The sequence below is a fragment of the Phaethon aethereus genome, assembly GCF_964289735.1.
Source record: "Phaethon aethereus genome assembly, chromosome: 1".
Lineage (NCBI taxonomy): Eukaryota > Metazoa > Chordata > Aves > Phaethontiformes > Phaethontidae > Phaethon > Phaethon aethereus.
In genome coordinates this window covers 215,462,968-215,490,723 of record NC_138575.1, presented here as the reverse complement: position 1 = coordinate 215,490,723, position 27,756 = coordinate 215,462,968, and the positions used below count along the sequence as shown (strand labels likewise).

The window sequence follows — 27,756 nt, the reverse complement described above, 5'->3', positions numbered from 1 at the left end:
CAAAGGATCATTTCTTCCCCCCATAAGTTTCTGAGCTGTTTTCCACTAATTGAAACCACTGTTTGAGAATAACACTTAAGCAAAGTAGCGTGGTTTTAGGACTCTGCAGTATTATAATGCCCATTGCACTAGGTATTTTGTGCAGTGGTACTGAACTGGTTAATAGGGCTCTGTCCCAAGAGTTCCTTTAGTACCCATCCTGCCTGAAATTACAATCTCCCCCGAGTGCTGCAGCAGCAGAACAGCACCATGCAGCCAAATCCGAGTGATTATTTCATCAACATGTTTGCACTGCTACTGCAGTTACAAATTTAGATAGCTCAGTGATAATTTGTCTGGAGTAAGAAACCTTCTGTGGTTACATACCTTAGAAATCATCAGCTCTCTATGGAGTCTAGCTTTAGTCAAGGAAAAAATACTTCACAGCTGTTCCTGTACTCGACAGGTGTAAGCTCTGGGGTACAGCTGAATTCTTCATTTCTTTCAGTTCCCAATGAACCTGAAAATAAGATTGTGGATGAAAAAGAAACTTTCTTAAGTGACCATAAAAAAAAAAAAAAATTAAGTTCCTTATAACCAGCAAAGATCTGATTCTAAAACTTTTAAGAAAAAGGTTGGTCAACTTTTTGCTTCTGACAGCTAATACCACCAATGTACAGTGAGGCAGTCTGTTCATATGCTGTCAAAACTCTTGGCTGTGGTTTGGATAAACACTTGGACTTTCCTGCCAGTACCTCATCATTGCTGTCATATTCCTTACTCCACTTTTACTGCAGATGTTAGAGCAAGGGTTTTTGAATTTATTTCTGCATGGCATGTGAGTTTTAACATTAAACTTGCAAGATGTGTGAGTACTTTGTTTAGATGTGTTGCTTACATCATGCCACTCTGGAGGTTACTCTGAATCATATCATTATAAAAAGCAAGCTTTTTATACTACTCAAAGTTGCAGCTAACTTTAACTGTGTAGCCTACTGGTACTGATGCTCTGAAGCTGCTGAAGTTTCTTACTGAACTTGAACTACATGTTTTCTCCTCCATTTTTTTTAGCGCTACACCTTTGTTTGGAATAGCTATTCTCAGTCAAACCAGAGCGGAAGGGAGAGTTTTCTACTTGTTAGTGCAAGCGCCTGGGAGGCAGGACTGCTTAGTTTTGCTCTGAACTTGCTATGCCTGATCTGTGGCAACACTTTTCTTCTTTTGTGCTAAAGTTTCCCCTTTCGTAAAATGGGTATAGTGATCATTATCTTTGCCTCACGGGGGTTGTTGTGAAGCTTAAACGAGTTCATATTTGCAAAGCACTTTGAGAGCCTCAGATGAAAAGTGCTTGTAAAAATACTGAATCTGGAATTGCCTTCTGGGTTATCTGTTGTAACTGGTTTTCCTGCACAAACCTGAATATGCTTCAGACGGTGCTGGTGTCAGTCGGGAGGATTTTACCCACGGGTGAGGAACAACCAAGTAGTTCGGTGCTTTTAGCAGGCAAAGCGTATCTCAGTCCCAAGGAAGCGCCTCGTCCTTCCCTGGCCCGGACTCACCGAGGCCGGGCTGAGGCAGCCGCTCTTCCTCCGGGCTCTGGGCCTCGAAGCCCCTGCATGGCGCCGGAGCCAGCTAAAACGGAGGGCTCGGAGGGTAAGTCAGGGCTGCGAAGCCATCCCTGCCCTCTACCACACCTACAGAGCCTGGCCCGGGGCATCTGCCACTACCGGCAGAACAGCCCTGCAGCTGGGAGGAGCTCTGCAGCTTCCTGGTGCCTTCATTCACCTCAGACTTGACAGCGTTTGCTTTTTCTTTCCCCTTTCTTTATCCCAACACCTTCCTCTCACAACACCCCACAGCTACCTACACCTCCTCTTTCTCATTCTTTGTCTCTCCGCTGTCCCACTTTGGCCTCTGGCTTTGAAGGGCAGACATGAGTACTTGTGTGAGCAGAAGTTTCCCTTCTGGCCACCATTAGAGGCGGCTGCCTCCGCCGGCTGCCAGAGCCGCCCAGACCAAGCCGAGCTGCCGACAGAGGCTGGACGCGCTGGGAGTTCCAGCGCTCGGTTGCTAGCGGGAGTAGTTTCAGAAGGCAAGCATCGTACATGGCAGTGGCAGGAGACGAGACGCAGAGAGACTGAGGATAACTGGGGAGTTAGAGAACGGACGGAGGAATGGAAAAATGTGGTAAGAGCAAAGGATACCAAAGCTGAGGATTGGAGACGGATGAGAAATGCAGAGGGAGAAGAAACGCAGGGTGGGAGAAGCAACTTAATTTTGGGAGGGGGAATAGAAAAAGGAAATAGTAGTACCTATAGATCTCACTAAAGTGGTTAATAAGAAAATTTGACACGTTTGAGAGCCCATTTCAGGGAAGCCTTCTGAAGCCCCTGCCAGCCCCAGCGTCCTGCCACCCTGCTGCCCACCCCCTGCATTCCCCCTCCCCTTCCTGCCCTCTCCTGCCTACACTTAACTGCTGCCGTCCCCGCGCTGTCAGGAGCTCGCAATCAAACACAGACATTTAAAGAAGGGCATGGGCTCCTCGGGCCTACCGGCCGATCAGTTGCTAACCCAGCGCTCGGCCAGTGACTGCTGACTTTATCTGGAGCAGCTGCTGGCCGGGGACACCTCATGCTTGTGTCTGTTGGGCACTATTTCAAATCTATTGTTCTTAGTAAAGTCGTATTTGATTTCCAGTGAGTTAAGGGGGGAACCTCAGGTCTGATAATTACAAAATGGTCTTTTATGGGTGGGGGATTGTTTTGATTTGTCTTTTATACTGGTGTGTCTGGCAACGGGAAGGGCTCATCCCCAACCAAGCAGCTTTAAGCTTGACATACGTTTGTGTATCACAGTCCCTAAATCTGCTTGAAGAGGATGGGACTCGTGCTGGGGGAGAGGCGCCTGTCTTCTGCAGGGGAATTTAAACAGAAATAATGTGTGAAGTGAAAGATCATAAACTCTGTACAAAATTACTATAGGTGTGGCTTACCTAGCCAAAGAACTAATTTGCCTTGAGTTATGCTAGCCAAGCAGTAGCTGAAGGCTTGATGTCACAGAAAATCATTTCATTATAAATTAGGAAAAATTATTAGGAAAAATTTTTTTACTGAGAGAGTGGTCAAGCATTGGAACAGGCTGCCCAGGGAGGTGGTGGAGTCACCATCACTGGAAGTGTTTGAAAAATGTGTGGACATGGCGCTTCAGGACATGGTCTAGTGGGCATGATGGTGTTGCGTTGATGGTTGGACTTGATAATCTTAAAGGTCTTTTCCAACTTTAGTGTTTCTGTGATTCTGTGATTTAGAGCAGCTGTACCTCCAAAAGCATTATACAGTGACAGGATTTCATTCTGCTTTCAGATTGTTAGTGATGAAGGAAAAAAAAAATTAAAAAAGGAGAGGTCCTCCTGTTGTAGATGTACTTAGAATTGACTTTTCTAAAAGTTTATGTTTCAGTCCATGTCCATGTGCAAATTGAATGTGCGTCAGCTGCTCCTCCGTCAACCCCACATAGCTACCCGCCACGAGATGAGCTACCATTAGCTAAGAACTACTTCCCGTTCTCAAAGTGTGTGTAAGGAGACGTGGCTCTTCTGGGAGGCATTAAACCAAGTGGGGTTTTGCTTCTCCCGTCACTCTGCATTGGGTTTGTTTGTGAAGCATCCTTAACCTCTCTGAATTCTATCAAAAACAAAAAGAATGGCACTTTTTTGTAGTGGTGGTGTTGGCTTAACCTTTGAGTAGATATGTGAGAAATTTTCACTGTATATTTTGGGTTTTTTTTACCTAAGGTGAGGATGTAGAGAATGATACTTGGAGTTGATGTGGGATTTACCACTGTTTTTAGCTCCTGGATATTATTGACCATGTTGCGTTGAGGTCACTACGACTAAATTTTAAATAATACCAAGTCAATACCATGCAGTGAGCGTTCATATAGTTTATGAAACTGTAGCTTTTATAACAATAACAATAATAATAATAATAATGTCAAGTTATTGATTTTGAAATTAGTATTAGTTTTGAAATTTTAGTAACAAATTCACTCCTACAGCTAAAATTTGCCTCAGGTATTTTTGGAAATCAATAATTTAAAATATAAATGCTTAAGTGCATTTGGCAGTAGTAAATTTTTTAAAGCTTTCAATATATGTGGCAATTTATTTAAGTTATAGAGTTTCTTTATTTGACTTGTAATTGTTTAAAAAAGCTCATTTTTAAGTGTTTCTTGGCCCGTGAGCATTTCTCAATGGAGTGCTGGCTGCATCGCTGCATAAAAATTTACTGTCTACATATTTCAGGTCTAAAAAGATTTCAGAATACTATGCTAAAGCTCAGTAAATGTTTTTTGATACAAAATGAGGTCCAAATTACTTTTCAGTGGCAAAGGGAAAAGAGTAAATCAAGGCTTCATTCATTCATGAAAGTAGTGGCAAAATCACCTTTCAGCTCACCTCGGAAGTGAAACCTGCATTCACCACTCTCTCTCTGGGGAATATGAGCCCACATCTTCCAGAGGAGTAATCAGACCATTAAACTGGAGTGCCTATACAATCAACGTGTTTTATTTTTTCTTTCCAAAGTTATTTCACCTCCTCAAAGTCCGTAAATGTTAACTGGGCCAGAGCAACCTTGCAGTGAGCATGCTGTTTGAGGGTCAGGTCAAGGTTGTAGACCAGGGTGTCCTCTCTATGGATGTCCTGAGCACGGCTCAGTGGGAATCTTACATGCACCTGCATTAGTTTCTATTGTCATTACAATATCTGTAATGTATTTAAAGATGTCATCAAGTCAAAGCAAGAGGCAGAATTTCTTTCTAGTGTAGTGATTGAGGATGCTTTCCTGAATAATGGGAGATTTTGACTGCAATTTAAAAAAAGCACCAAATTATACAAAGTGCAATAGCTTCAGTGATAGAAGCAGAGGTAGTTAAAGAGTTTTTCTAGGAGGTGATACTGGATAATAAGACAGCAGATTGTTGTTTTGATTTTTGTTTCCCTGTCTACCATTTAATTTTATTTTAATTCAAAACATATTAGAATGAAATTTATTTTTTGCTTGACTGGAAAATTTATTCATTTTTGTCAAGAAAAAACATAATAAAATCAACTTTGACCTGAATGGCATTTTTTTCCAGAGTTCAATTATAAATCTGCAGGTGTTACAGCCAAGAGGCATTCAGATAAATAGAAAGATGGGTGGTGGTGTTTCCATCTCTGAAATTAAATTAGTGTTACCCGTAGTTCAGCTATATGCCTTTGCCTTGAAGAGTTTGTCTAGCAGGGCCTTTTTGCCTATGATGGAAAATCAGTTATGAGATTTAAGAGATTATATCCTGCCTTCTGACTACAGGAGAGAAACAGAGTGACCACTGAGCAATGTTTGCTATCTCTTCAGACGAAAGGATTTGGGAACATCAAACAAAACTAATAAGCAACAGGCTGAAATATCCATAAGGCCATATTTATTTAATGAGTAGCAAAGCCAGGAATTCATTGACAGAGAACACTGTGTATGTTAAATGTTTATATGGGTTTTGAAAGCAGTTAAAAACATTTGTGGAAGAAGAAACTCTCCAGGGTTATTAAATGAAAATAAAAAAAGTCTTTCTGAATCAGGGAAGTCCAGAGTCATAAGCAGCTGGACTAAATAAATAAATTCTGGGTAAATACTGTGTTAATGCTGTGTTAATACTGTGTTAATGCTTTTCCTTTACCATCTGGTAAAGGCCACTGTTGGAAAGAAACAGCAGGCTAGATGGTCTGGATTATCGCTTCATGTAGCTTTTATCTTTTAGGGGAGCGAACACCTTACTCCACACATTTTAGCTCCGATCTTCCCTGCAGTGTGATGGTTCAGGCAACAGAGGCAGCAGCATTTCCATTAGGAAAAGGGCTTGATTTCCGGGTGAGCCGCCTGGCGCCGGGTAGGGATGCAGGTTCACTGGGTGGCTCCTGAGCAAGCCGCACTGATGGCCGCCTTGCCTTGCTGCCTAGTTGTGTGTCTCTGCAGAAGTCCTGCTGCCAGGGGCCAAGGTCTCGGATTTTTGCACTACAGGGTTGTGACTGTTCTCTTTTCTATTTTTATTCCTGTTTGTAGCCATTAATGGGCCCCCTCTTGAAATCAATCACCGCATGGCAGGTTGTGCAGGAACTCAAGCTAGTGCTAAGTGAGCTTAAGATTGCAGAGTTGTATTAATATGGCCTTTTACCTGCGGTAATTGGTTGTAGACATATGGAAAATATTGATCCAGGTGGATTTCCATGGTAGCTCTACTCTGTCAGTGTCTAAGCTGGCTTGGATATCTCCACGTGGGATTTTGCTGTGCCAGTTTGATGTAATATGAGCTATCTTTGGGGTCAGACTCTGTTGGATTATAGGTATTAGCTTGGTGGGTATTTTCAACCAAGAAGTGTGTATGAACACTCCTAAACAAAAAGACACCCTGTGATAAAGGCACATTGCCTATAAAGGATCTGTTCAGTGGGGCAGAAAGGGTTAACTGAATGAGGGCCCCAGCCCCAGGAAGTTCTCAGAACTAGGCTAGAATGCAAAAATGATCCAAAGTATTTTAAACAGCAGATAAACCACTTTTTAGCCAAGTTTGTGCCTAGGGTGAAGTCTTACAGCTGAGTTTAAGACTTTTAAGAAAAAACAAAAAAAGCCTCCCCCCCCCCCAAAAAAGCAAATGCTGATGTGTCCTCTAGCAAAACTGTGTGAACAGGAACATATTCAAGCTTCTAAATACATTTTCTTCTAACAGTCTAAAGGCTTCAGGGACTTTTCCATTCCTAATTACATAGTGCACTATGCTGTCTGTTTCTGACTCGCAACTTCAAAAATAGAAATTAGAGTCATAAATGACATCTAGGGAGAGGAGTAAAGATGTGCTGTGTATGATAAGGAGCTGCTCTGCTAATATTTTTACTGACATTGTTATCTGTCACTTGTGTTTTAAATTCAATTACTATTATGCAGACCCTTTAATACATTAACATTTCATTAAGGTGGCTGTTGTTTTAAAAAAAGTCCGTGAGTAACTAAAGCAGTAGCGAAGGACAATGAATGTAAATGTCTTTTGACAGTTCAGTAGCTGTGCTGGTTGTGTCTCAGGTCTCAGCAAGGTCATTAACAGAATGTGGAAACACACAGTCATTTTGGACAGTAACACATTCTGAGATTCAGAAGTAGTTTCTGAAATCTGAATTATTCCCTGACAATTTAGGCTCCAGTCTCTGTTCTGGAAGTGAAGTAAAGCTCAAAGTCCTCTGGTAGCACACCTGCAAGTCACGCTGGTGTGACCTTAAGCCCTCCTGGATGTGATCTGAAACTTTTGACTGCATTACAGTAGGCATTTTTACCTCCTAAACCATCGCTGGAGTCCTGGTACACAAAGGAGGAATTTCCTTTGTTCTTTTTGCTTTCTCATGCAACCATCTGGAGGATAAGGACGAGGACTTTGTGCTAGTGAGTCCTGGATGCGGCAATCAGAGAAGTGACTGGGACACTGCACCGAGCCAGAGGGAGCGAGCAGGATCCACATGCACAAGCTTTTTCTGCAGCTCCTCTGCTTCTTCTGCCTTCTGCCATTTAGGCATGAACACACTAGAGATCGACCTTCACTTTGAAAGATAGGTAGCTCTTTTCTATGCCAAAAACACTGCAAAAATTCAAAGGAGTGGGATGAACAGTGAACTGTGGGGGTAGCTACCACAATTTCAGGTCACCCTCCCAAACCCTCATGCTGGCAGCTGTGGGCTGAAGGTTGGTGGTATGCCTGAAGGACAGGCTGGGTTTCCATTAAGTTGCAGTAAAATCTACACGTGCTTAAATCAAAAACATTTGTAAGTTTTTTTATTTCAGTCTCTGGGTTGAAAATCATTCCAGTTGCTGGTATGAATTGTGAGGCTGCAGAAGCACGGCACTAGGCTTAAACGAGCACACCCTGCTTTTCGGCAAGACTTGTTAGCTCAGCCATGCTCCAGCCTTCAGGCTCCCGACGGCCAACACACCGAAACTGGTTTGCCAGTGCAGGTGGAGATACCATCCGTCTGGGTGTATTTACTTACAGGAACGCTGTGCGAGAGTTTAGTTCCTGTCTTTGCACACACACAAACTCACACACAGCGCAAATTTTGTGTATAGTGGAAGTGTCTGCCCTTCATCTCTCACTTCTGAAGACTGGTTACAAGGGTGAATGCAGCCGGGAAAAGGCAGGGAGCTGCTTTTGTTGGTTATCTATTATTTATGCTGAGTATGCCTAGAGGCTGCACTGAGGGTTAGTCCCTGTTTGAGATGAGCCAAGAAGGTGTAGACTCTCCTCTGGAAAGTTTATTTATACTGTAAACAGGAGACAAAGGAAGTGGGATGCAGGTGGGGTTTTAATCCTCTATTTGAAGATTATGAATAAAAGAAGGTAAGTGACTTGCTCAAGATTGCACAGGAAGAGTTGGGGTGGCACCAGGCCAACACAGGAAGAGTGGGGGTGGCACCAGGCCAGCATTTTTGGGGAAAAAAGTATATTTTTTTCAGTTTATTTCATTGTAATAGATTAATGCTACTTGCTAAACAATTCAGAGGATTGAAGGATTTTATTTTTTCTCTCAGAAATTAAGCATTGTGGTTTTACTCCTTATTTACTTTCCTCAGAACCAAAGACAATTCTGCTCCTGCTAGAAGCATAGGTTAGATTTGATACTTCAAATAGTGCCTTCATGTTAAACACAGTTGAGTTACCATTTTATTGTACCAACATTTGCACATATATTTAAAACAAAATAATTCCTAGGATTTCAGATTTTTATTAAGTTCATCTCAAATTCTGCTGTGTCATTCATAAATTATTCCCTCCCCCAAAATCATGACCTTTATCAAGTAGTATTTTCAATCAGTAACCGTTCTATGAGATAGTTGGAATTTCATTATAAAGCACAAAAGTGTCAAATTTTGAGTTAGGAATGGCTGGTACCTTCATCAGACATTTTCATAAGCACTAGATCCTTTCTATCTTCCAGAAATAACCAGAAATTTTCTTCTACTGCTAAGTTTTATCTCTTCCTTTTAAAAATAGACGTAGCAGTAGTTTTATGCTTCTTTAAATGTCAGAAAGGGGCCTGAGGGTATACGTGAATTTGCTACAGGAATTGGATCATTATACCTAAGGAACCAGTATGCCCTATGATACATACATATCATTGCCATTTAATTTTAGCTCTATATTCTATAATTGGAAAGACAGACCTGAAGACTGCTGTAGTAAATTTCAGATCCTTTATTCTGAATTCATAGTTGAAATTTAAAAAAATAATAATTTATTCCTCTTGGTAAGAAATCATATGGGCCAGAACCAATAATTACATTTTTTAACCGTATATTCTGTAAATTTTACTTACTATGGGGTAGGAAGGGTGCATATAGAATTAAAAAAAACCCCAAACAGTAGGGGAGAGAGAGTCAGTCTTCCCTAACTAATGGACTAGACTGATTCTCCTAGCATCAGATAATATATTATTATTCACTGATCTCTTGAAGAAAGGATAATAATCAGTACTTTCAGCTTGTCATCTATAATCTTGTGTTTCTGCTTAAAGTGATGTGTTCTTGTACCTTCTGGAAGAAAGAAAGCATCAACCCTTTTATAGGGAATCTTTGGCTAAAAAGGTTAGACAAAGCAGGAGCAAAGAAATTAAGTGAAAGTTTAGTGCTTCTCTCTTACTTTTATTCTCTACCTGGTAACTCCATACTGATATATGGAGGTATATATCTACCTGATCTATTCCATAGCTTTGTGCTGATTCTCCTTAATAACAGTATTGTTACCTTGACTTCTAAGCTTTGGCTAAAGAATACAGAAAGTTCATATCAATATAAGATTTTCTGAGAAGGCGGCTAAAAAAAATGTTAGATTTGCTTAGAAATAATCTATTAATGTTGGCCATTCTGCAATAGAAAGCATGGTAACTGTATTTGTGAGAAGCAGGGCTGTCCCATTACTAGACTGCCAATTAGTCTGGAGGTGTCTGGATGATAGCTAAGACCTGTGGATTAATGTCGCTTTTAGTGTCATGATGTCGTCCCATGGAGCACAGATCATTCTTTTGTTCTTGAGTCCATAGTTTGTTCCACTATCTCCTTTATGAAGATGCCAGTGGGCTAATGTGTCTTGGCAGGACCATTTGGTCTTCTGGGGCTCTTTGGTGCCATATTAGGGTGCTTTGGGTTTCTCTTCAGGGCACCATACTGCACAGAACAAGTGAGTGGAATGATCATTACCAGTTGTCACCTACTATATTTCTAGTAAGTGCTGCCTTGTTCACTTATGACTTGACTGAAACAATTACCAGCTTTTCAAATGTGTCTGCACAGTTTCTTGAAAAGAGTAAACACGAAATTCAGATGAAGGTAGTCAGGTTTACAAGAAACTTGGAATAAGCCCTTAAAGAATAGTATTTTTCCTTAATCCAACCCTTTATTTGCTCTGAAGATAGCAACAACTCTTAGTAAACCTCTGTCTCCCTGACCTTCCCCCTTAAGAGCAAAATCTCTCTCGTATTTCTTGTAACTGTCCTGCATGATTATAGCATGCGTTCTATATTTTACGATCCAGTGTCCTTCATATCTGAATTATACTACAAAAGTCTTGTAGAATATACCCATTTTGTTAAAGTATTTAGATGAGCCAGCATGCCATGGAAAGGGCTGCCTAACTCATTTCGACTCGGCCATTACCTGCATGGGTTATTCTACAGACTTGAGTAAATTTAAGTATATGCATAATGCTAAGTGCCCATTTGGATATTTTGGCTAAAATAGAAATAGGATTACTTATACCCCAACAATTAATTAGAGACTTAAATGCTGTGCTGAACTGAGATATGAACTCCCTCTTTTTCCAAGGAAACAAGAGCATGAACATCGCTTTTATGCTTATGTTCTTTTAAAATATGGTTAGAATATATTTTCATTCTTTTTTTTTTTTAGCATGGCGCATGCATTCTCCAAAATACTTCTAATTACATGTTGCTTTTCATTGAAACATGAGTCAATATAGTCGAGAACTCTGTGAACCTGTATCATTAGCGGATGCTAAGGTTATATTGTTAAATCTTAGCAAAGTCCTACATCTTAAGAATAAAGAGTTCTTTTTTTATATAATTAGAGAAGATAAAATTTCCTCTGATTTCTTGTTGCAAAAGTCATTAGCCATAGCTTAGAATACAACCTCCTTTTCTGCTTTCTCCCTCATAAAGACTTTTAAAAATTCATTAGAAATGTTTACAGTTTTTTCCAATCTTAAAAAATAACTGTATGAATAGACTTTACTCAAAGAAATATATGGTGTTAAGGTTTACAAATAGATGGGTAATAATTTAAAAGTGCTGAAACAGTTAAAGAAGTGATTTAATATTAAAAAAAATATATTTATGGCATCTTATTGTGGAAACAAGGGAAGTCTTCTTGGAACAATTTTCCTCCTGCCTGGATTTATTTGTGTTGAATTACTGTAGGTATTGGTGAAACTATAAGGATCTCCTTTGTTGGACTTGTGTATTACTATCTTGGATTATGAGTCAGATCTTCTCCTTGGCACAAGTCTGAAACTGTGCCTGAAACTAACTTCTCTATATAGTGTTATACACACCTACAGGCCTTAGGAAAATTTTGAGATAAATGGGAAAAGGAACCCATGTATAAACCGGAATAAACTTTTCCCATATAGATGTCACATGAATATCTCAATGAAACTGGGAAAAAAAACACTGGACAACTGTTTGCAAGGGCAAAATAATTTTGCCTCTAAGTGGTGAGACACTTCATCATCTGAAAGAATTTTCTTAAATGGGATTTACTGACTTTTTTGGTATTATTTTAGGTTTATATTGTTGCAGCGATTATAGGTCACTAAAGGAGCAGTGTTCTTACAGATTAGGAACTGTACTGTAAAAGTTTAAATATAAGGAAAAAGAATCCCAAGCCCACTGTCACAGAATTCTGTCTTTAAATAACAACAACAATGCCAAGTATTGTCCCTGAAAACCTTCTGCATAGATTTAAGGAGAAAAATATGACATCACAGTTTGTGTATTGAGATGTTGCTTCTCACTTCTTGTTTTATTCTCTTTTCTAACATTCTCTTATTTTTTAATGAATAATGATTTGGTTTTATCTTCTAAGTGCTCTATGTTTCTAAATTTAAAAAAGATTATGGAGTTTCTAGATTAATAATAATAAGAGACTCATTTAGCCGTTATGGTTAAGTTTAAAGTCATAGAATCATAGAATACTTTGTGTTGGAAGGGACCTTTAAAGGTCATCTAGTCCATCTAGTCCAATCTACTCCATTTCACCAGCTTATGTCATTTATGTCATTGCACCGTGGACCTCCTGTTTTAGAGGTGTTAGTATTCTCAAAGAATATTTGTAGACCTCTAAGATCATTGTGTTTTGTTGATCTAGTACTGCATCAGCATGCCCTCAAAAAATTGTGTTAAAGCCTGCAGAACCCTATGGGCACATATATATGTGCACACTTTTATGGATGTGCATGTACGTTCTTGAATATTGTATTTCTTTTATTGATGAAAACTGAAAACCTCATATCTTTCTTTGTGAGTGAGAAAAAAAGCCTACAGATTCAGAAGAGTATAGTTGGATATATCGCACTGGATACATTCGTCATAGCAGACTGGATAGGATAATTGTTGTGCTGCTACTTCTGCACTGACAAAGTTTGTATTTGTATACGAACAAAATACTTGGTATGAAAGTATTTCTATCACTGGATCAGTTTTGTATTCTCTCACTCTTATATTAATCCTACACTAGCAGTATTAATCTGTGTATGTTTTCTTAAAGATAGTACTGTTTTAAAGAAGTAGATAACTCTAAAAGGCCAAATTTCAGATACAAAGATGAGATTTCTGTTGGAGTGTAAATGTCCTTTTCCTAAGGGCCTTGCTTTTTCGGTAAATGGAGGTGTGTGGCTTACTGATTTTGGCAAGTTAATTCCAGGTTGTTTATTGACTTTCTCCAAAAGACACATTTTTCCCTCTAACAGGGGGCATCACTGTTGTCCCTGAAGTTGAGGTTCTTTTACCCAGTGTGCAAAATGCCAGTCAACACACTGAGTCTATATACTTGTCTTTATTGCCAGTCTGCAGAGTGGGGTGCAAATCCAGCACACCCTCAGGGGAGACAAACCACAGTTTTATACAATTCTGTTACAAGGAAACACACAACAAAAATAATGATAGGTTACAAAAATTTGTATAACAAAAGTTCTTTTACGCATGTTCTAGTATTACTTCACTCATTATACTAAGGCGGCCTTACACGTCCATGCTCATTATGCACAGGTGGGAGTTCATTTTTGTATTAAAATTAGGCAAGGTAAGGTAAGGACAGAACTTTCACCTGATACTTATCCAACATTGACCAATCCAAATGATAAATCGGAAAAATAGTTCAAATTCCATACTCTAGGTTTGGTAGGACCTTTCCTCCTCAGCTTCCATGGATTCAAAACAAAAAGTGAATTAACCAATATAACGTTCCTCCTTTCGACATCATCACTAGAGCCTTTATGAGAGGTTTTTGGTAGATAGGTGTATCTAGTAATATCAATATTTATCAATGCAGGGCACAGAGTATAGGAAAACAAATTAAATGTAATCCTCCTTTTCAGTGTTTGTCATGGTTCAGCCCCAGCCGGCGACTAAGCTCCACGCAACTGCTCGCTCACTCCCCCACGGTGGGACGGGGGAGAGAATCGGAAGAGTAAAAGTGAGTCAACTCATGGCTTGAGATAAAGCAGTTTAACAGGGAAAGCAAAAGCCGTGCACACAAGCAAAGCAAACCAAGGAATCCATTCCCTACTCTCCACGGGCAGGCAGGGATTCAGCCATCTCCAGGGAAGCAGGGCTGCATCACGCGTAATGGTTTCTTGGGAAGACAGACACCATCGCTACGAATGTCCCCCCAACCCCTTCCTTCTTCTTCATCTCAACTTTATATACCGAGCATGACGTCATATGGTATGGAATATCCCTTTGGCCAGCCTGGGTCACTGTCCTGGCTGTGTCCCCTCCCAGCTCCCCGTGCACCCCCAACCTCCTCGCTGGCAGTCCAGCACGAGAAGCTGGACTGTCCTTGACAGCAACAACCCAAATCATCAGCACGTTATCAACATTTTCTCATCCCAGATCCAAACCACAGCCTCACACTAGCTTCTGTGAAGAAAATTAACTCTATCCCAGCTGAAACCAGGACAGTGTTTTTATAATTTTTTCCCACCTTTTCACCTTTATAACCATCCAGTGGTTAGGACCCTATAGTTTATTCACTTAGCATGGTATAGCCATTTGTATTTCAGATGTGACAACAATAAGAGTTATAAATTTGACAAGAATCACAAGAATCAGATATATAATAATATTAATATAAAGAGTAGCAGCTTAGACATAATTACTGTTTTTCTGAGTGGGAAGCACTAGTAGGATGTATTAATGACTTATGTAAAAGAATAAAGCAATTTATATTAGAGCACTTACTAATTTGACAGCCAAACCACATAATTAAACATTTGGAAAATTAATACTTCTGGCATTGAAGGAAAGCAGTAAACACAACGACTGAATGAAAACTGGAAACTTTGCAATACAGTACTTTTGATCAGAAAGGAAGTATCAATTTTGTGCCCTTTCCAAGTTCGACCAGTTGTTAGATAAAGGCTGCTATCAATATTTTCCCCTGTAATGTTCTTCCAAAAGGCTGATAACACAAAAAGTCTTCGGTTTCAAATAGTTGTGGTCTTTTAGTTGTTTTCTTTTGTTTTTTAAACAAAAACAGCAGCACAAGAGCCTAAGAAAAATCGATCCTAAATTCTCAGATAAACTTTTGGTAAAGCTTCATTCTCCCTTCACGTGCTAAGACTCCTGAGTAATACCCAGCTCAAGTGTTCTTTTCCTGTAAAGAGTATCATTCGAGGCTTGATCTTTATGTATAGAAACATAGCGGAAATGGGAATATTTTTAGCAACCCATATTTTCTTCACTGATTGTCCTTTCAGACATGCAGAACAACACACTCATTTACATACGCCTTTTTCGTCTGTACCCAAAATACTTAGAGGCATCTCATAATAAATGTACTTCGCATAAGAACAATAGTGTATCAATTCATCTAGTTCTTTGGTATTTGCTCTTCTCACTTACCCTCATCTGCAAAGAATGGGTGGCCCAGTAGCTAACTCATTAGACTGCTGCTTTGGAGATGGGTTTTAGTGCTCTCAAGGTGTAGATTTCCTTCCCAACTAGGACAAATCTGTCAGATAAGAATGCTACTCCATCTAACCAGCACATTATGAGGGTAAAAATATTAGTTCATCCTCAGATAATGTAGTAAATGTCCAAAGTAAGAATATGAGAGAATTTAATTAATATTCTATGAAAAATAGATGCTGTTACCACACAGTAGATTTTGGAGCCTACAGTCAGTGGTGAAAACATGAACAATGAAATTTACTCAAGTTATTTAACGTGAAACATTCTCTCTTAAATTGTCTGCTTTTTGTAGGACAGCTTTTTTGCTTTGACGACATAGAATTCTTTGGCTCGGATGAAGAAATATGAGAGATTTAAGGAAGTATTTTAATGATTACTGGACTCTATATTAAATAAATCAACTGATTTCCTTAAGGGCAACTGTAGTAGTAATAACATGCAGCATGGATGTTGTAACTCGATTATATTGTTTAGTAAAAAGTGTTTTCATGAAGTCTGTAAAGACAAGTTGTTTATTACTAATTTCTACCACTCTATGGATCCAACCCCAGATTATGAAGGAGGATGGTAGGTGTAGGTGATTAGGTAGACTTTAGTTTGAATCAGGTATGTCTTTTGGAGGGACTAAGTGTTCTGTTTCTGTCTCTTTGCTGATGAAGCATACTGAATTAAGTCTGTCATCTGGCAGACTACCCAATGAAGTGTTCTTCATTTTACAGCACTACTGACAAAACTCTCTTTGATCCAAAGTAACAGCTGAAGCATTTCGTATCCACGGTTCTTTGTTTTTCTTGTAGGGTCAACGATTGCATCTTGCGAGTGAATGAGGTCGACGTGTCCGAAGTCTCACACAGCAAAGCTGTGGAGGCCCTAAAAGAGGCTGGCTCCATAGTACGATTGTACGTTCGTCGAAGAAGACCTATTCTGGAGACCGTGGTAGAGATCAAGTTGTTCAAAGGACCTAAAGGTAAATACGAAAATGAAAAGACATCCATTTTAAACTTGATGCTTAACGTCATCTTGCAGGTCAAATGGCATCTGACTTTGTTGATTTGTTAAGTGGATGACCTGTCAAATACTGAAATGCAGTTAATTTAGGCTTATAAAACTTGACTTCATGGTTGCATGTCTCTTTCTGAAATATAAAGGAATTCTAGGAGTTCTGGTTTGTTTCATTTGACGTTTACTGTAGAGATGGTTTGTTACCTCCTGGAGAAATGCAAGATTCAGGGATATGCTTTACATTGACAGCACATATACTGGTGCTGTTGAATACTGAGTTTCTGAATTCTCCCTTTTTTCAGAAGGCTTTATGATTATCCAACTTATCCTTTCTACTTTCATGTTGATGGCTTCTTCTACAGTTATCTTTGGAACAAGAAGACAAGATACTAACCCAAATATGTAGAAGAATTTTATTTTATCCTTCAACAAAATTACATGGAAGTCTAACATGAAACCTAGTCTAAATCAGCTTTATCACTTCCAGTAGAACCTTCTGGTTGCAGAAAAAACCTCAAATTCCGTTCTATAGAAGCATTAGTACAAATTGTGAATATTATATTTTCACCTTTTCTTTTGCAAAAAGTTTTTATTTGCAGAAGTGTTATTTTTAATAGATTTCATTTTATGTTTTTTCCTGCCTGAAATATCCTTCTGGCTACTGTATTTTTCTTCATAGCTAATTTCTGGGCAAAGAAAATGTGAATGTTCATAGTACATGAGGGTAGAAAGAACAGCAGTAGATTTTTGGATTCACAATAATTATGTCATAAGTCTTTAATTAATGGTATATAAATGAAATTAAGTAATTTACATGTCTTTTCACATTAAAAATACATGCACATGAGATTATTCTATGTATTTCATCTACACTGAAAAACCTGTAGCTTTTTCAGTGGTTTCCCTTACATCTCATCTCGTGTGAATATTACACTATGCTTCTACATAGTTTTTTACACCAATAATGGAGTATATTTGTTTCTAATACACTTGGAATTGTAGAGATTGTCCATTCATAGTAAGCAAAGGTAGTGCACTGTTTTCAATATTGAAAATATACCTCTTCAATGTATATCATGGTTATTTGATAGAGCAGTGTATTCATCATCCTCTACTCTTGGTGAACAGTAAGATACATTTAAACACGCGTCTGAGGGTAACCCCTCCCAAAAGTCTGGATTCTTGCGGTCAATTATAATTCTAAAATGACTTTCTAATAGAAAAACATCTCTAATGAGATTTTGTACGTGTATGAACTCAGAATAGTAGTGCGGGCAGCAGTGTTTTTAAAGCTTTGGAATTAAACTAAGTGTGTGATATGATAGTCATTTTGAGTAACCTAAGGTTAAAGAAACTAAAACTAACATATCCTTCCAGGTTGCGATGAAATGGTAAAAATTATTCACCATGGCAAAATTTTTGCTGCATTGTGGAAATGGACAAGAGAGGCAATCATTATCTAATAAAGTTTTATGACAAGCTAATGAAGCTTTGCTGCATAGTGATACAAACATCAATTTTGTAGATACATTCTTATATGAAGTTTACCATAGCTATGTGCTATAAATAGTGAAATTTCTTGTTAAGCTGAATAACTTATCAAAATTTTTACTTCAGTATTATAGAAATAAGTTAACTGGAAGCTTGGATGAAAAAAACCCTGATGTACTAGTTCTTTCAAAGCCAGGTTTTTAATCTTTATAATTTAGGCAGTAAGGAAGCATACCCTTGTATGGTTTCTATATTACACAGATGAAAAAAGCAGAATGAAGAATCACAGAATCACAGAATCACTAGGTTGGAAAGGACCTTTAAGATCATCAAGTCCAACCATTAATCCAGAACCACCATGTCCCCTAAACCATGTCCTGAAGCGCCACATCCACACGTTTTTTGAACACTTCCAGGGATGGCGACTCCACCACCTCCCTGGGCAGCCTGTTCCAATGCCTGACCACCCTCTCAGTGAAGAAATTTTTCCTAATATCCAATCTAAACAGCCCCTGGCGCAACTTGAGGCCATTTCCTCTTGTCCTATCACTAGTTACTTGGGAGAAGAGACCAACACCCTCATTGCCACAACCCCCTTTCAGGTAGTTGTAGAGAGCGATAAGGTCTCCCCTCAGCCTCCTCTTCTCCAGACTAAACAACCCCAGTTCCCTCAGCCACTCCTCATAAGACTTGTGCTCCAGACCCCTCACCAGCTTCGTTGCCCTTCTCTGGACACGCTCCAGCACCTCAACATCCTTCTTGTAGTGAGGGGCCCAAAACTGAACACAGTATTCAAGGTGCGGCCTCACCAGTGCCGAGTACAGGGGCACAATCACTTCCCTACTCCTGCTGGCCACACTATTCCTGATACAGGCCAGGACGCTGTTGGCCTTCTTGGCCACCTGGGCACACTGCCGGCTCATGTTCAGCCAGCTGTCAACCAGCACCCCCAGGTCCCTTTCCGCCGGGCTGCTCTCCAGCCACTCCTCCCCAAGCCTGTAGCATTGCATGGGGTTGTTGTGGCCAAAGTGCAGGACCCGGCACTTGGCCTTATTAAACCTCATACAGTTGGCCTCTGCCCATCGATCCAGCCTGTCCAGATCCCTCTGCAGAGCCCTCCTACCCTCCAGCAGATCAACACTCCCACTCAGCTTGGTGTCATCTGCAAACTTACTGAGGGAGCACTCAATTCCCTCATCCAGATCATCTATAAAGAAAATAGGCTATGGATTGGTTGGAAGTCTTAACAATAGTAATTATAATATCTGTAGCAGCTTTCTTTTGAATTTTTCAAAATCTTCCATGAAAAATAAACTGATGAGGCATCAAACTCATGGCAGAAGTTGAGAACAAAACTTGTGAATCTTGGCTGTAGGTTTCAGTGCTAGTCCCTTGTGTAATGCTTATCTACTCGTATTTCAGGTGATTTATCTGTGAACTGCTCCTTCACACCGTTACTATGACGTGCAAGAACAACTTAATATTTATATACACAGTGTTTCTTACTTCTCAGAGTGAAACTGGGATGTTTTGGTGTCCAGAGCAGGACCTGAAAATCAGTGTGGTAGTTCCCACACAATTCCTTCCTACTCACAACGTGAATAAAGTGAATCTGTTTTTTAGACAAGAAGGCTGTTCCATACTAAACTTGGAGTAGCAAATATGTTTTCAGTTGCAGCTTTTCCTGCCTGTCTCTTTCAGTATCTAACTCAGTATATACTGAGTCCATTCCTCACTATATTGAGAATTTACCACATGAAAGCAAGTCTTGGCTTCCACGTAAACTCAGGTATCCCTAGCTTCCCTGTGTATGTGTAGTAGATCATATCTTTCAGCACTTGAAGGTGATAAAGAAGGAAATTTGCAAGGCTTTTTATATAAATATTCTTTTAATTTCATCTGAGGTACTCAGGACAAGGGCTTTTACAAGCTGTGAGTCCATAAAGGTTAGATTTTTTAAAGCGAGTGCTAATTTTTCTAGCTAGCAATCACCATATAAAAGACATAGGTTAATTTTGCAAATCCATTTTGAATATAAGAAGATAAATGTGCATTGTGTAGCAATGGCTTTGGGCATATGGCAAGAGAAGGGTCACGGTGGTGTGCTGCAAAGTGGTCCCTTTTGAATGCAGATACCTGTGCAGTTAGTTGTTCCTGCTGCTTTACAGAAAAGCTGTCCTTACTATCATATATGCTAAAAGGCAATGTAACCCTTCAACTTGACTTTTAGAGAAAAGTGGTAAACAACGACACAAATCAGTTGTGTAATAGAGCTGCGCATTCATCAGTTTGCCAACACCTGATTGATAACATTGGCTGATGTCTATGTCTGCATCTTGAAGGTAGTTGCTAACTGTAATCATTGCAGGATCTTCCTCTCTTTCACGTGCTCGGGAGGCCATCTTTTGTATGCCTCTTGTATGTCCCTTCAGTCAGACGTATAATTTCAGTGATTCACTGTTTGGCTTTGCATACCATTCAGTAGTAAACAGGGGGTGTTTTATTTCGGTGCCTCTCAGGGCTCTGCAGGTTTTAGCAGCCAGCGTCTTTGCAGTAGCTGAGAGCTGTAACAGAGGAAGGGTATACAATGGAGCTTTCTTATTGAAAATCAATAGGATTTAGACAGTACTGAAAATCCTGTCTTTAAGTAATATGCTTTTCTTGCTCTGTATTGAAACATAACAAGACTAACACTAATGAGAATAGATTGCCTACGCTGCAGTATTTGTTCAAACATGCCAACATCCAAAACAAAGCAGTGTAATGGTGGTGTTTGGCTTTGTAAATATAACTGGTGTGTTAGCTTCCTGTAAGACCCTGCAAAAAACTGTATGAGCAGTGAATTATGAACTTCAGTCACTATTCAGAGATTACAGAAATTACATTAGAAATGCTCTAACCCATTAGATTGCATTTGACTGGGGGATTTTAAACCAAAGAAATTCCACTGGCCTCCAGGATTTTCATGCGGTCTTATCACACTGCAAATCTACCTTTTACTGAAACCAGAAGTATTGAGTAGTATGCGTGATATAAGATTAGTTATAGAAATCAAACTTCATTTTTTAAAATTTTGTTTTTTAAAGAATCAGTCAGAAAAATGGATTTCGACCATTGCAGAAAATTTCTGGCAGTCAGAAGCTTAGTTAAACACAGGGATTGTATCATATTTTACCTACCAATACCTAACTGATAACTTAAGCTCTGATATTATATACCAGAAGGAAAAAAAAAAAAAGAAAAAATAAGGACTCCAGTAACTACAGCAGTGTTGGATCACATAATAAACCTCTGACCGCCGTTCTATAGGCAATGTGACATCTTAAAAGATAACACAGCTGCAGAAAGGAAGTGTAGCGTATGTGAAGCAGAACAGCTGAGTACGAGGAAACTTGAGAGGAGAAATGGCAGTCTTAAAAACACCCAAAAAAGAAACAATATCAAGGATAGCTGATTTTGCTGTCTGGATATTCTGGTGGTTTGAGTATAAAATCATAGGGAAACAGGATTTCCCACACCCTTCATGATAATTCAATAGTAACTATCCTTATAGTCTTTGAACTGCATCAGAATCTTGCAGTGATGGCTAGAGCTGCCCTTTTGTTCACTGTATTTTAGACAGAAAGGCTCTGGACAGAGCAGCACTATGTCTCTTTTCTGTTATTGCTAAGCATGCTTTTTTCTTATTCCTGGTGAATTCAGCCAATGATACATTTTGATCAGGTTCACCTTACCCAGGTTTGGGCACTTAACAAAAGATATTTGTGGGCACTTACTCCTCTGCTCTTTCCTGCTCTCAGAATTAGGGCCATATCAGGACTTTCCATTTAATCCATTTGGAGCCTTATTATGTTTTGAGGTGCTAAATTAGAAACTAATGCATCTGTCAAGCATTGTTCAGCCCGATTCTGTATCTCTCTCTGGATTGCTGTTCTCCTTATTTTTCTCCTTAATCAGCAAAGACTAAGCTCCTAAACTGAGCATCTCAATAAAATACTCAGAAATAAGATGGGATGAGTACAAAAGCATAATACATATTTATTTTTGTAATTATGTATATCCATCTAAATGTTAGATGAAGTCATTGGGCATAACCAGTTCCAGAGTTTCCATTTCATTGTTTTCTGTGCTGGCCTGAAGCAACTATGCAGCATGTGGTAGATTTCCTTTTCACATAACTATTTGTTTTATTCTTGATGACACTGAATAGAGTTTGTAGTAATGAAGCTTTCTTACTATACTAAGAGGAGAATCAGTATGTTTTAAGTAGCATATTTTTTAACTCGTCGATTAGTTATTGAAGTTTCTTGAGAAGATGCAGAGATTTTCATCATCAATATAAGGTATGATTTCACTGTAGATTTACTTGAATTGTTACCAAAATGTTCTCTACTCCATTACTGTCTGTATTTTCGTAGAAGTTCATACTTCTGTTTCATAGAAGTTGACATATTTAATTTGGATTGATGGCTTTATTGGAAAAATCTTGTGTTCTGTTGCACAGATAGCATCCCAGCTTGCAGTGACAACTGAAATAATTGAAAAAGTACAGTAGAATGATGTGTATTTTAACATGACTGCTAAAAAACTTGTCCAATTCAGGACAGCAGAATAGAGGGGTTTGTTTTAATTTTTACAAGTGCTGCTCCCAGTAAGGAAAGGAGAAATCTTACCATTTGTATCTACTAAAGCAAAGCCAAAGGTTACCTTTTTATCTCAAGTAATAGCTACAGCACTTAAAATGAAAGAGGGAGCTTTTGCAAACAAAGAACCTCAATTATTTCTTTCCCAATTTCCGACAGCACTGAGAACTTTTAGATCTTGCTGTTTGATAACTGATTGTAAGCGCTTGCTTTAGACTAATGATGATACATATTTTTTTTATTAATGTAGCTATCACTTCTACTACTATACTAGCCTATTTTCTCTAAGGGATACTGAATACTGCATAGCAAACTTTAGCATTTGGGGAGAGGGGCTTTTATGGCAAGGTAGGAAGATGTTTTGTTAATTTATGATCACTCAAAACCTTCAAAACATTTTTTATTTCATACTAAGAAATGTTTTCAATGAAGTTCTTCTTTCACCTAACTGTGAAAGAACAGAACTTTAAACCTTTTCTTTTGGTCTTTTAAGAATTTCAGTCTTATGATCTCATCAGCTGTGAATTTACTTCTGTTTTTCAGTGTTCTCCTCCTTCTGTGCTTTGCACTTTTTTGTGAATCCTGATCTAAAACAGAGCAAAGTGGGACAACTTAAAAAAGAGAGCTGTAAAAAAATGAGGGAGCAGACAAACTTTCCCAAACTTAGATTTGACAAACTTCTTAGGTTCTCAACTCTAATTTAAGTGCTTCACTTCATATTCTGGTAAAACACTATCACTTACAAAAGGTATAAATGGAAAACCACGACTGAAACTAAATTTTTTTGTGAAATATCTTTGCTTGAAGGGACTCGCATTTCATCCAATTAGCAGAAAGTGCTCTGTCAAGCACTAATACATAATTTTCCAATTCTAAGATAGTGATTCAAAACCATCATTTATGAGTTAACATCACTAAAAGGCATGACTTCCCTGCAGCCTGGATTGTCTAATGTAAGAATATGTGAGTAGCTGCATAGTTTATCACAGCAAAATTATATTCTCTTGAAACTCATAAAATTAGAAAGCTCTGTGATAGTGCTATAAAAACTTTTGCTGTTTTTCAAAAATATTTTGACATATTAGTGTTGCCAAAGCCTGGTGGAGAAAAAAGAGGTAGGTTATATCTGCACCTTCATATTTCACAGACTTGTTCCTTAATTTAAGTAATAATATCTGCATACAGCTGCTTATTGTATTTATGGCACAAATGAAATATTAAATGTATTATCTGCCTTTGGTCACTACAGACTTGCCATCTCATTTGTATAAATTACCACATATGAAATATTTCTTAAAACCCATTCATTCTGTAGAGTGGCTCCTTCCATTCCTGAAGAAAAGTAATGCTTATTTATTGTAACCTCGCATAATAATAATTATTGTTATTAGAGTGGCACTTCAGTTCTAGTATTTCAGGCTTTAGCTACCAGCTTTAGCTACCAGCTTTTTGTCTTCAGTAGAGAAAGAAAGTAAATGTTAGGGTTTTTGTTAGAATTGCAGTTAAATGGCAGGAGATGGTGATATCAAATTGTTGTCCCATCAGACCAAATTCAACCATTTTTGGAGCTAAGTAGTCAATCGATAAAGCAATGGTTTTCCAGATCAACAAGAATAATTTCAAATGGAATTCAAAAGCTATCCATCTGATTAAGCCATCCAACTGGTTGGTTGTCCCACCTAAACCTAGAGGTACCCTGTGAGCTGCAGGATATCACTTGTTTGTAGTTTTATATTTTCATGATAATTCTGACTTTCTGCTTTTGTGTTTCACTGTAATTTTCCATTAGAAGTAAAGTAATAAACAAAATTACTTGGAAAACTGCAGCATTTTTATATGTGTATATTTTGTTTGTTTAGTTTTGGTTTTCCCCAAAAACCCTTCAGTTCTCAAGAACTCTCCAAGCAGTTCTAAGAATCCTGGGTTAATATGCAAAATGAACATATAATCTCATGGTAGATTTTAAGTATCAGTTTCCAGAAATCATTCACAAAGAGTGAGGTTTCTACTGAAATGAACAGTACTTTCTGCAACTCCATCATGCCAACTATTTCTGAAGGGGTGCAGTAGCAATTTTAAAGTGCAGTGCTGTATTTTAATAGCCAATTGAGATGGCTATAAAGATCCAGCACTGCGCATTAAGATCATTACTAAATTGCTTCAGCAATATTTACTGATGAGGCAGCTTCAGCAGAACACGATTCATCTTAATGAACTGTGGCTGCAATAGAATAAAACCAGCAGTGCAGGGGAAGATGTGCAGGTAGGCTTGGATACCAAAAAGCTGAAGATTTCGTTTCAAGAAAAATAAGCTTTGGCTAGCTTCTTATAGTCTTCAGTGGAGAAAGGAAATCTGTCATCTTGTTTGTTACAATTGCAGTTAAATGGCAGAAGATGATGCTATCAAATTGTTGTCACATCAGATCAAATTCAGCCAGCTGTGGAGCCAAGTAGACCATTGACATTTCAATTGAAAAAATCTTCTGTGCTTGTCCTCTACGAATTAGGTAGGAATTTTGTAGTATGTAGTTGCCTAGATAGTTTCAGCAGCTCTGACTAGAGACAGTAAGTGGCATGGTGTAGCAGTGTGACCTTGTTTTTTATCATTCTCTGTCATAAGATGTCAATCCTTTTGCTTCAGTTGAAGTTACTTAGAATCATGGAATCATTAAGGTCGGAAAAGACCTCTAAGATCAGTCCTACATTTGTGGCCTTTGCTGAGAATCAGGAGCTGTTAGCATGACTTACTAGATTCCCCCTGATACTGTTCTTGCCACCTTGGCAGGTTTCTCTCCCTAACCTCGCACTGGAAATTTGAAGGGAGGAAGATGTTGCATTTTCTTTTCTTTGTCCACTTCCTTTACCTATACAGAGAGAAAGAGCTTTTAATTTCTGTGCTCAGCTCTTGGGTAAGTAAGGGATGCATCTTCAGGTTTGGCTCATGTGGTGGCTTCTGGGTGAGAATAAAGCAGACCATGTTAAAAATTCTGTGTTTGATTTATCCTGTCCTTGCGGAAATACTTCAGAGAAGTTGCTTTGGAATTCCCAACTACATACTGATCTCCAGGGCACTGCTGAAAAGTTCTTTGCAACATCTTTTGTCTCAGGCTTGTATGGAAAACTGTGTCTGAGCTTTGGGATGCTATTTGACATAGCTGCCTTTTTCTCTGTGTCATTTTTTAAAATTCCAAGGACTTGTCTCCAACACTGTTTGTTTTTGGGGTTTTTTTTCCCCTTGGTCTATGACAAGCATTACACAAATTCCCAGTGAATCTTGGCAAACTTCTTTTCCAATTCTAAATTTTGTCCTGACCAAATGTAGTGTAATTACAGTAGGTCTCATAATTTTGTAATTATAGCATGCCTTTGTACTCCTTTTTTCCTTTAGATTATAAATTTCTGGGTCAGGGAATAGTTTCATCATTTCCCTCCCTATTCTAGAGCGCTCTCTAAGAGTTAAAAGGGGAGATACAGAACATCCCTTTCATTATATTTGTCATTGCTGTTTTCATCAGGCCAACATAAGAAAGGGAGGAGTTGCAGCAGACAGTGTAGCAGAGTGTTAATTGTCTCATCAGTAGTTCCAGATACACAATAAATCAAAAGATGAGGAAGGAGAATGGCGTCATTTGCTAAACTAGTGGGCTGGGTGTGGAAAGAACTCTTTCTGTAGACAGGAGGCCAGTATCTTTTTTCTGTTTTCTTAGTGGAGGAGTGAGAATTTTCTAGGGAGTGGCAGTTTTCTTGGCCTTTTTTCACTACCTGTATGTTCCTTGGTTTAGATTCCTCAAGTTAGTTTTATTATGCTTGATCTTTCACCACTTTAATAAATAAACAATACTATGACTGCAATTGCTGTGAGCCTGATGTGACATCCTGATGCAACAGAAGACATATTAAGTCTTTAGAGTCCTGTGTGGAATATGTTCATTGACACGACATCTGTCGCTTGCAGCTGAGTAGTCTAAAAATCCTTATGCTTGCTTCTTTGCAGAGCTTCATCCTTTTCTGAATATAAAGCTAAATGTGCAAATTAATCAGGTGAAATTACAGAGTAGTGATTTCATACTTTATTGTTCAGTTAATTATCCACATAACAAGTTCTGTCATCTTGATAGTTTTTTAGATGTCCAGATCTTTCTCAAGAAATCTGCTGTCTGGAAGACAACATACACCAGCAAAATATTGCAATGCCATGAAAAGCACCTTTAAAAGAATAAATTGTATTTAATTAAATTTGTATAGCTTGAGGAGCTGTAGCTATTCATTTTTCTTGTTTCTGGTCTCATTTTTTTGCTGTAACCCTAAGAACAGGCAGACAGTATTTTAACTCTTCTGAGAAAGGCATTATAGATTCTGATGGTGGTGGAGTGACAAAGCTGGGTGAAGCTTTAAAGATTCAAGTGATATGGTAAATAAAATATCACTCTGCAGCCCACTTAAAAATATTCTAGATTGTCAGTATTATTCTTCTGTTTCCACTACTTGAAAAAAAGGAAGGAGTTACATTAAAGCATCTCTGAACATCTGAAGGGAATATCTGGCTTAGTCAGAAGCCAGACACCAAAGTGATTCATTTGAAACAGTCATTCATCTGACTTTTTCCAATACTGTATCCTAGTCCTTTCTGCAGGTCTGTCATCCTCATTTTGCTTTCAGTATTCCAAAGTTCAGATAAAATTGTGGTTAGCCCTAACATGAAACCAGAAACACCAGCTATTCTATCCAAAGTGTTCCAAGAGCACAAAGTCCTGTGTTTGTTATCCAGGATGTTAGCTTCTGAATTTTCACTAGTGATTTATAAGAAGGAATAAGAAGCATGCACTTGGATTTTTCTGAAGGAATTTTGCCCAATCATTATCTTTGATAGGAAGAAACAGTTGCAAAGCAAGATCATAGAGCTGAATGAAATTTAAGATAGGATGTGATGACAAAAAAAGTCTTTAGAATATGATAAAAGATACATTGCATAAGCTAAAAGGACAATATCCTCAAGGCACGCTTGAAGTTCTTATTTTGGAAAGTGATACTTGCAAATAAGGACATAATGGAATTTTTTTCCCCTAAACTATGTTCTATTTTTTGTTTGTTTTGTTTCTTATGCAAAACAATGTGTAGGATATTATGACATTAATAGAAAGACATACTAGCCACTCCAACAAACAGAGACCTGAAATGAGGGAACATAAAATTAGAGCAAATAATTTAGTAAAGTTGTTTAGTGGAGGTACATTTACATTTTACATATTGTAATTGAAAAAATAATTCAGTGTAAATGATAGGCCAGGGGTAAATCTTATCCATAGTCTGTAGGTTGGTTGTGTATCATTTCTGAATTCAAATGCCACAGCCAAAATT

At 38.5% G+C, this 27,756-nt stretch overlaps 1 protein-coding gene across 5 annotated transcripts in view; it reads left to right on the top strand.

Annotated features, from left to right (window-relative positions):
• The window catches only part of DLG2 (discs large MAGUK scaffold protein 2), a gene marked incomplete at both ends in the record, with an annotated part of 787,463 nt that overhangs the window by 442,372 nt on the left and 317,335 nt on the right, over positions 1-27,756 (top strand). For all 5 annotated transcript variants that reach the window (XM_082013954.1, XM_082013953.1, XM_082013952.1 and 2 more), the window contains one exon: positions 16,060-16,229. In XM_082013954.1, the coding sequence (XP_081870080.1) occupies positions 16,060-16,229 (170 nt within the window). The remainder of the gene's footprint in view (positions 1-16,059; positions 16,230-27,756) is intronic.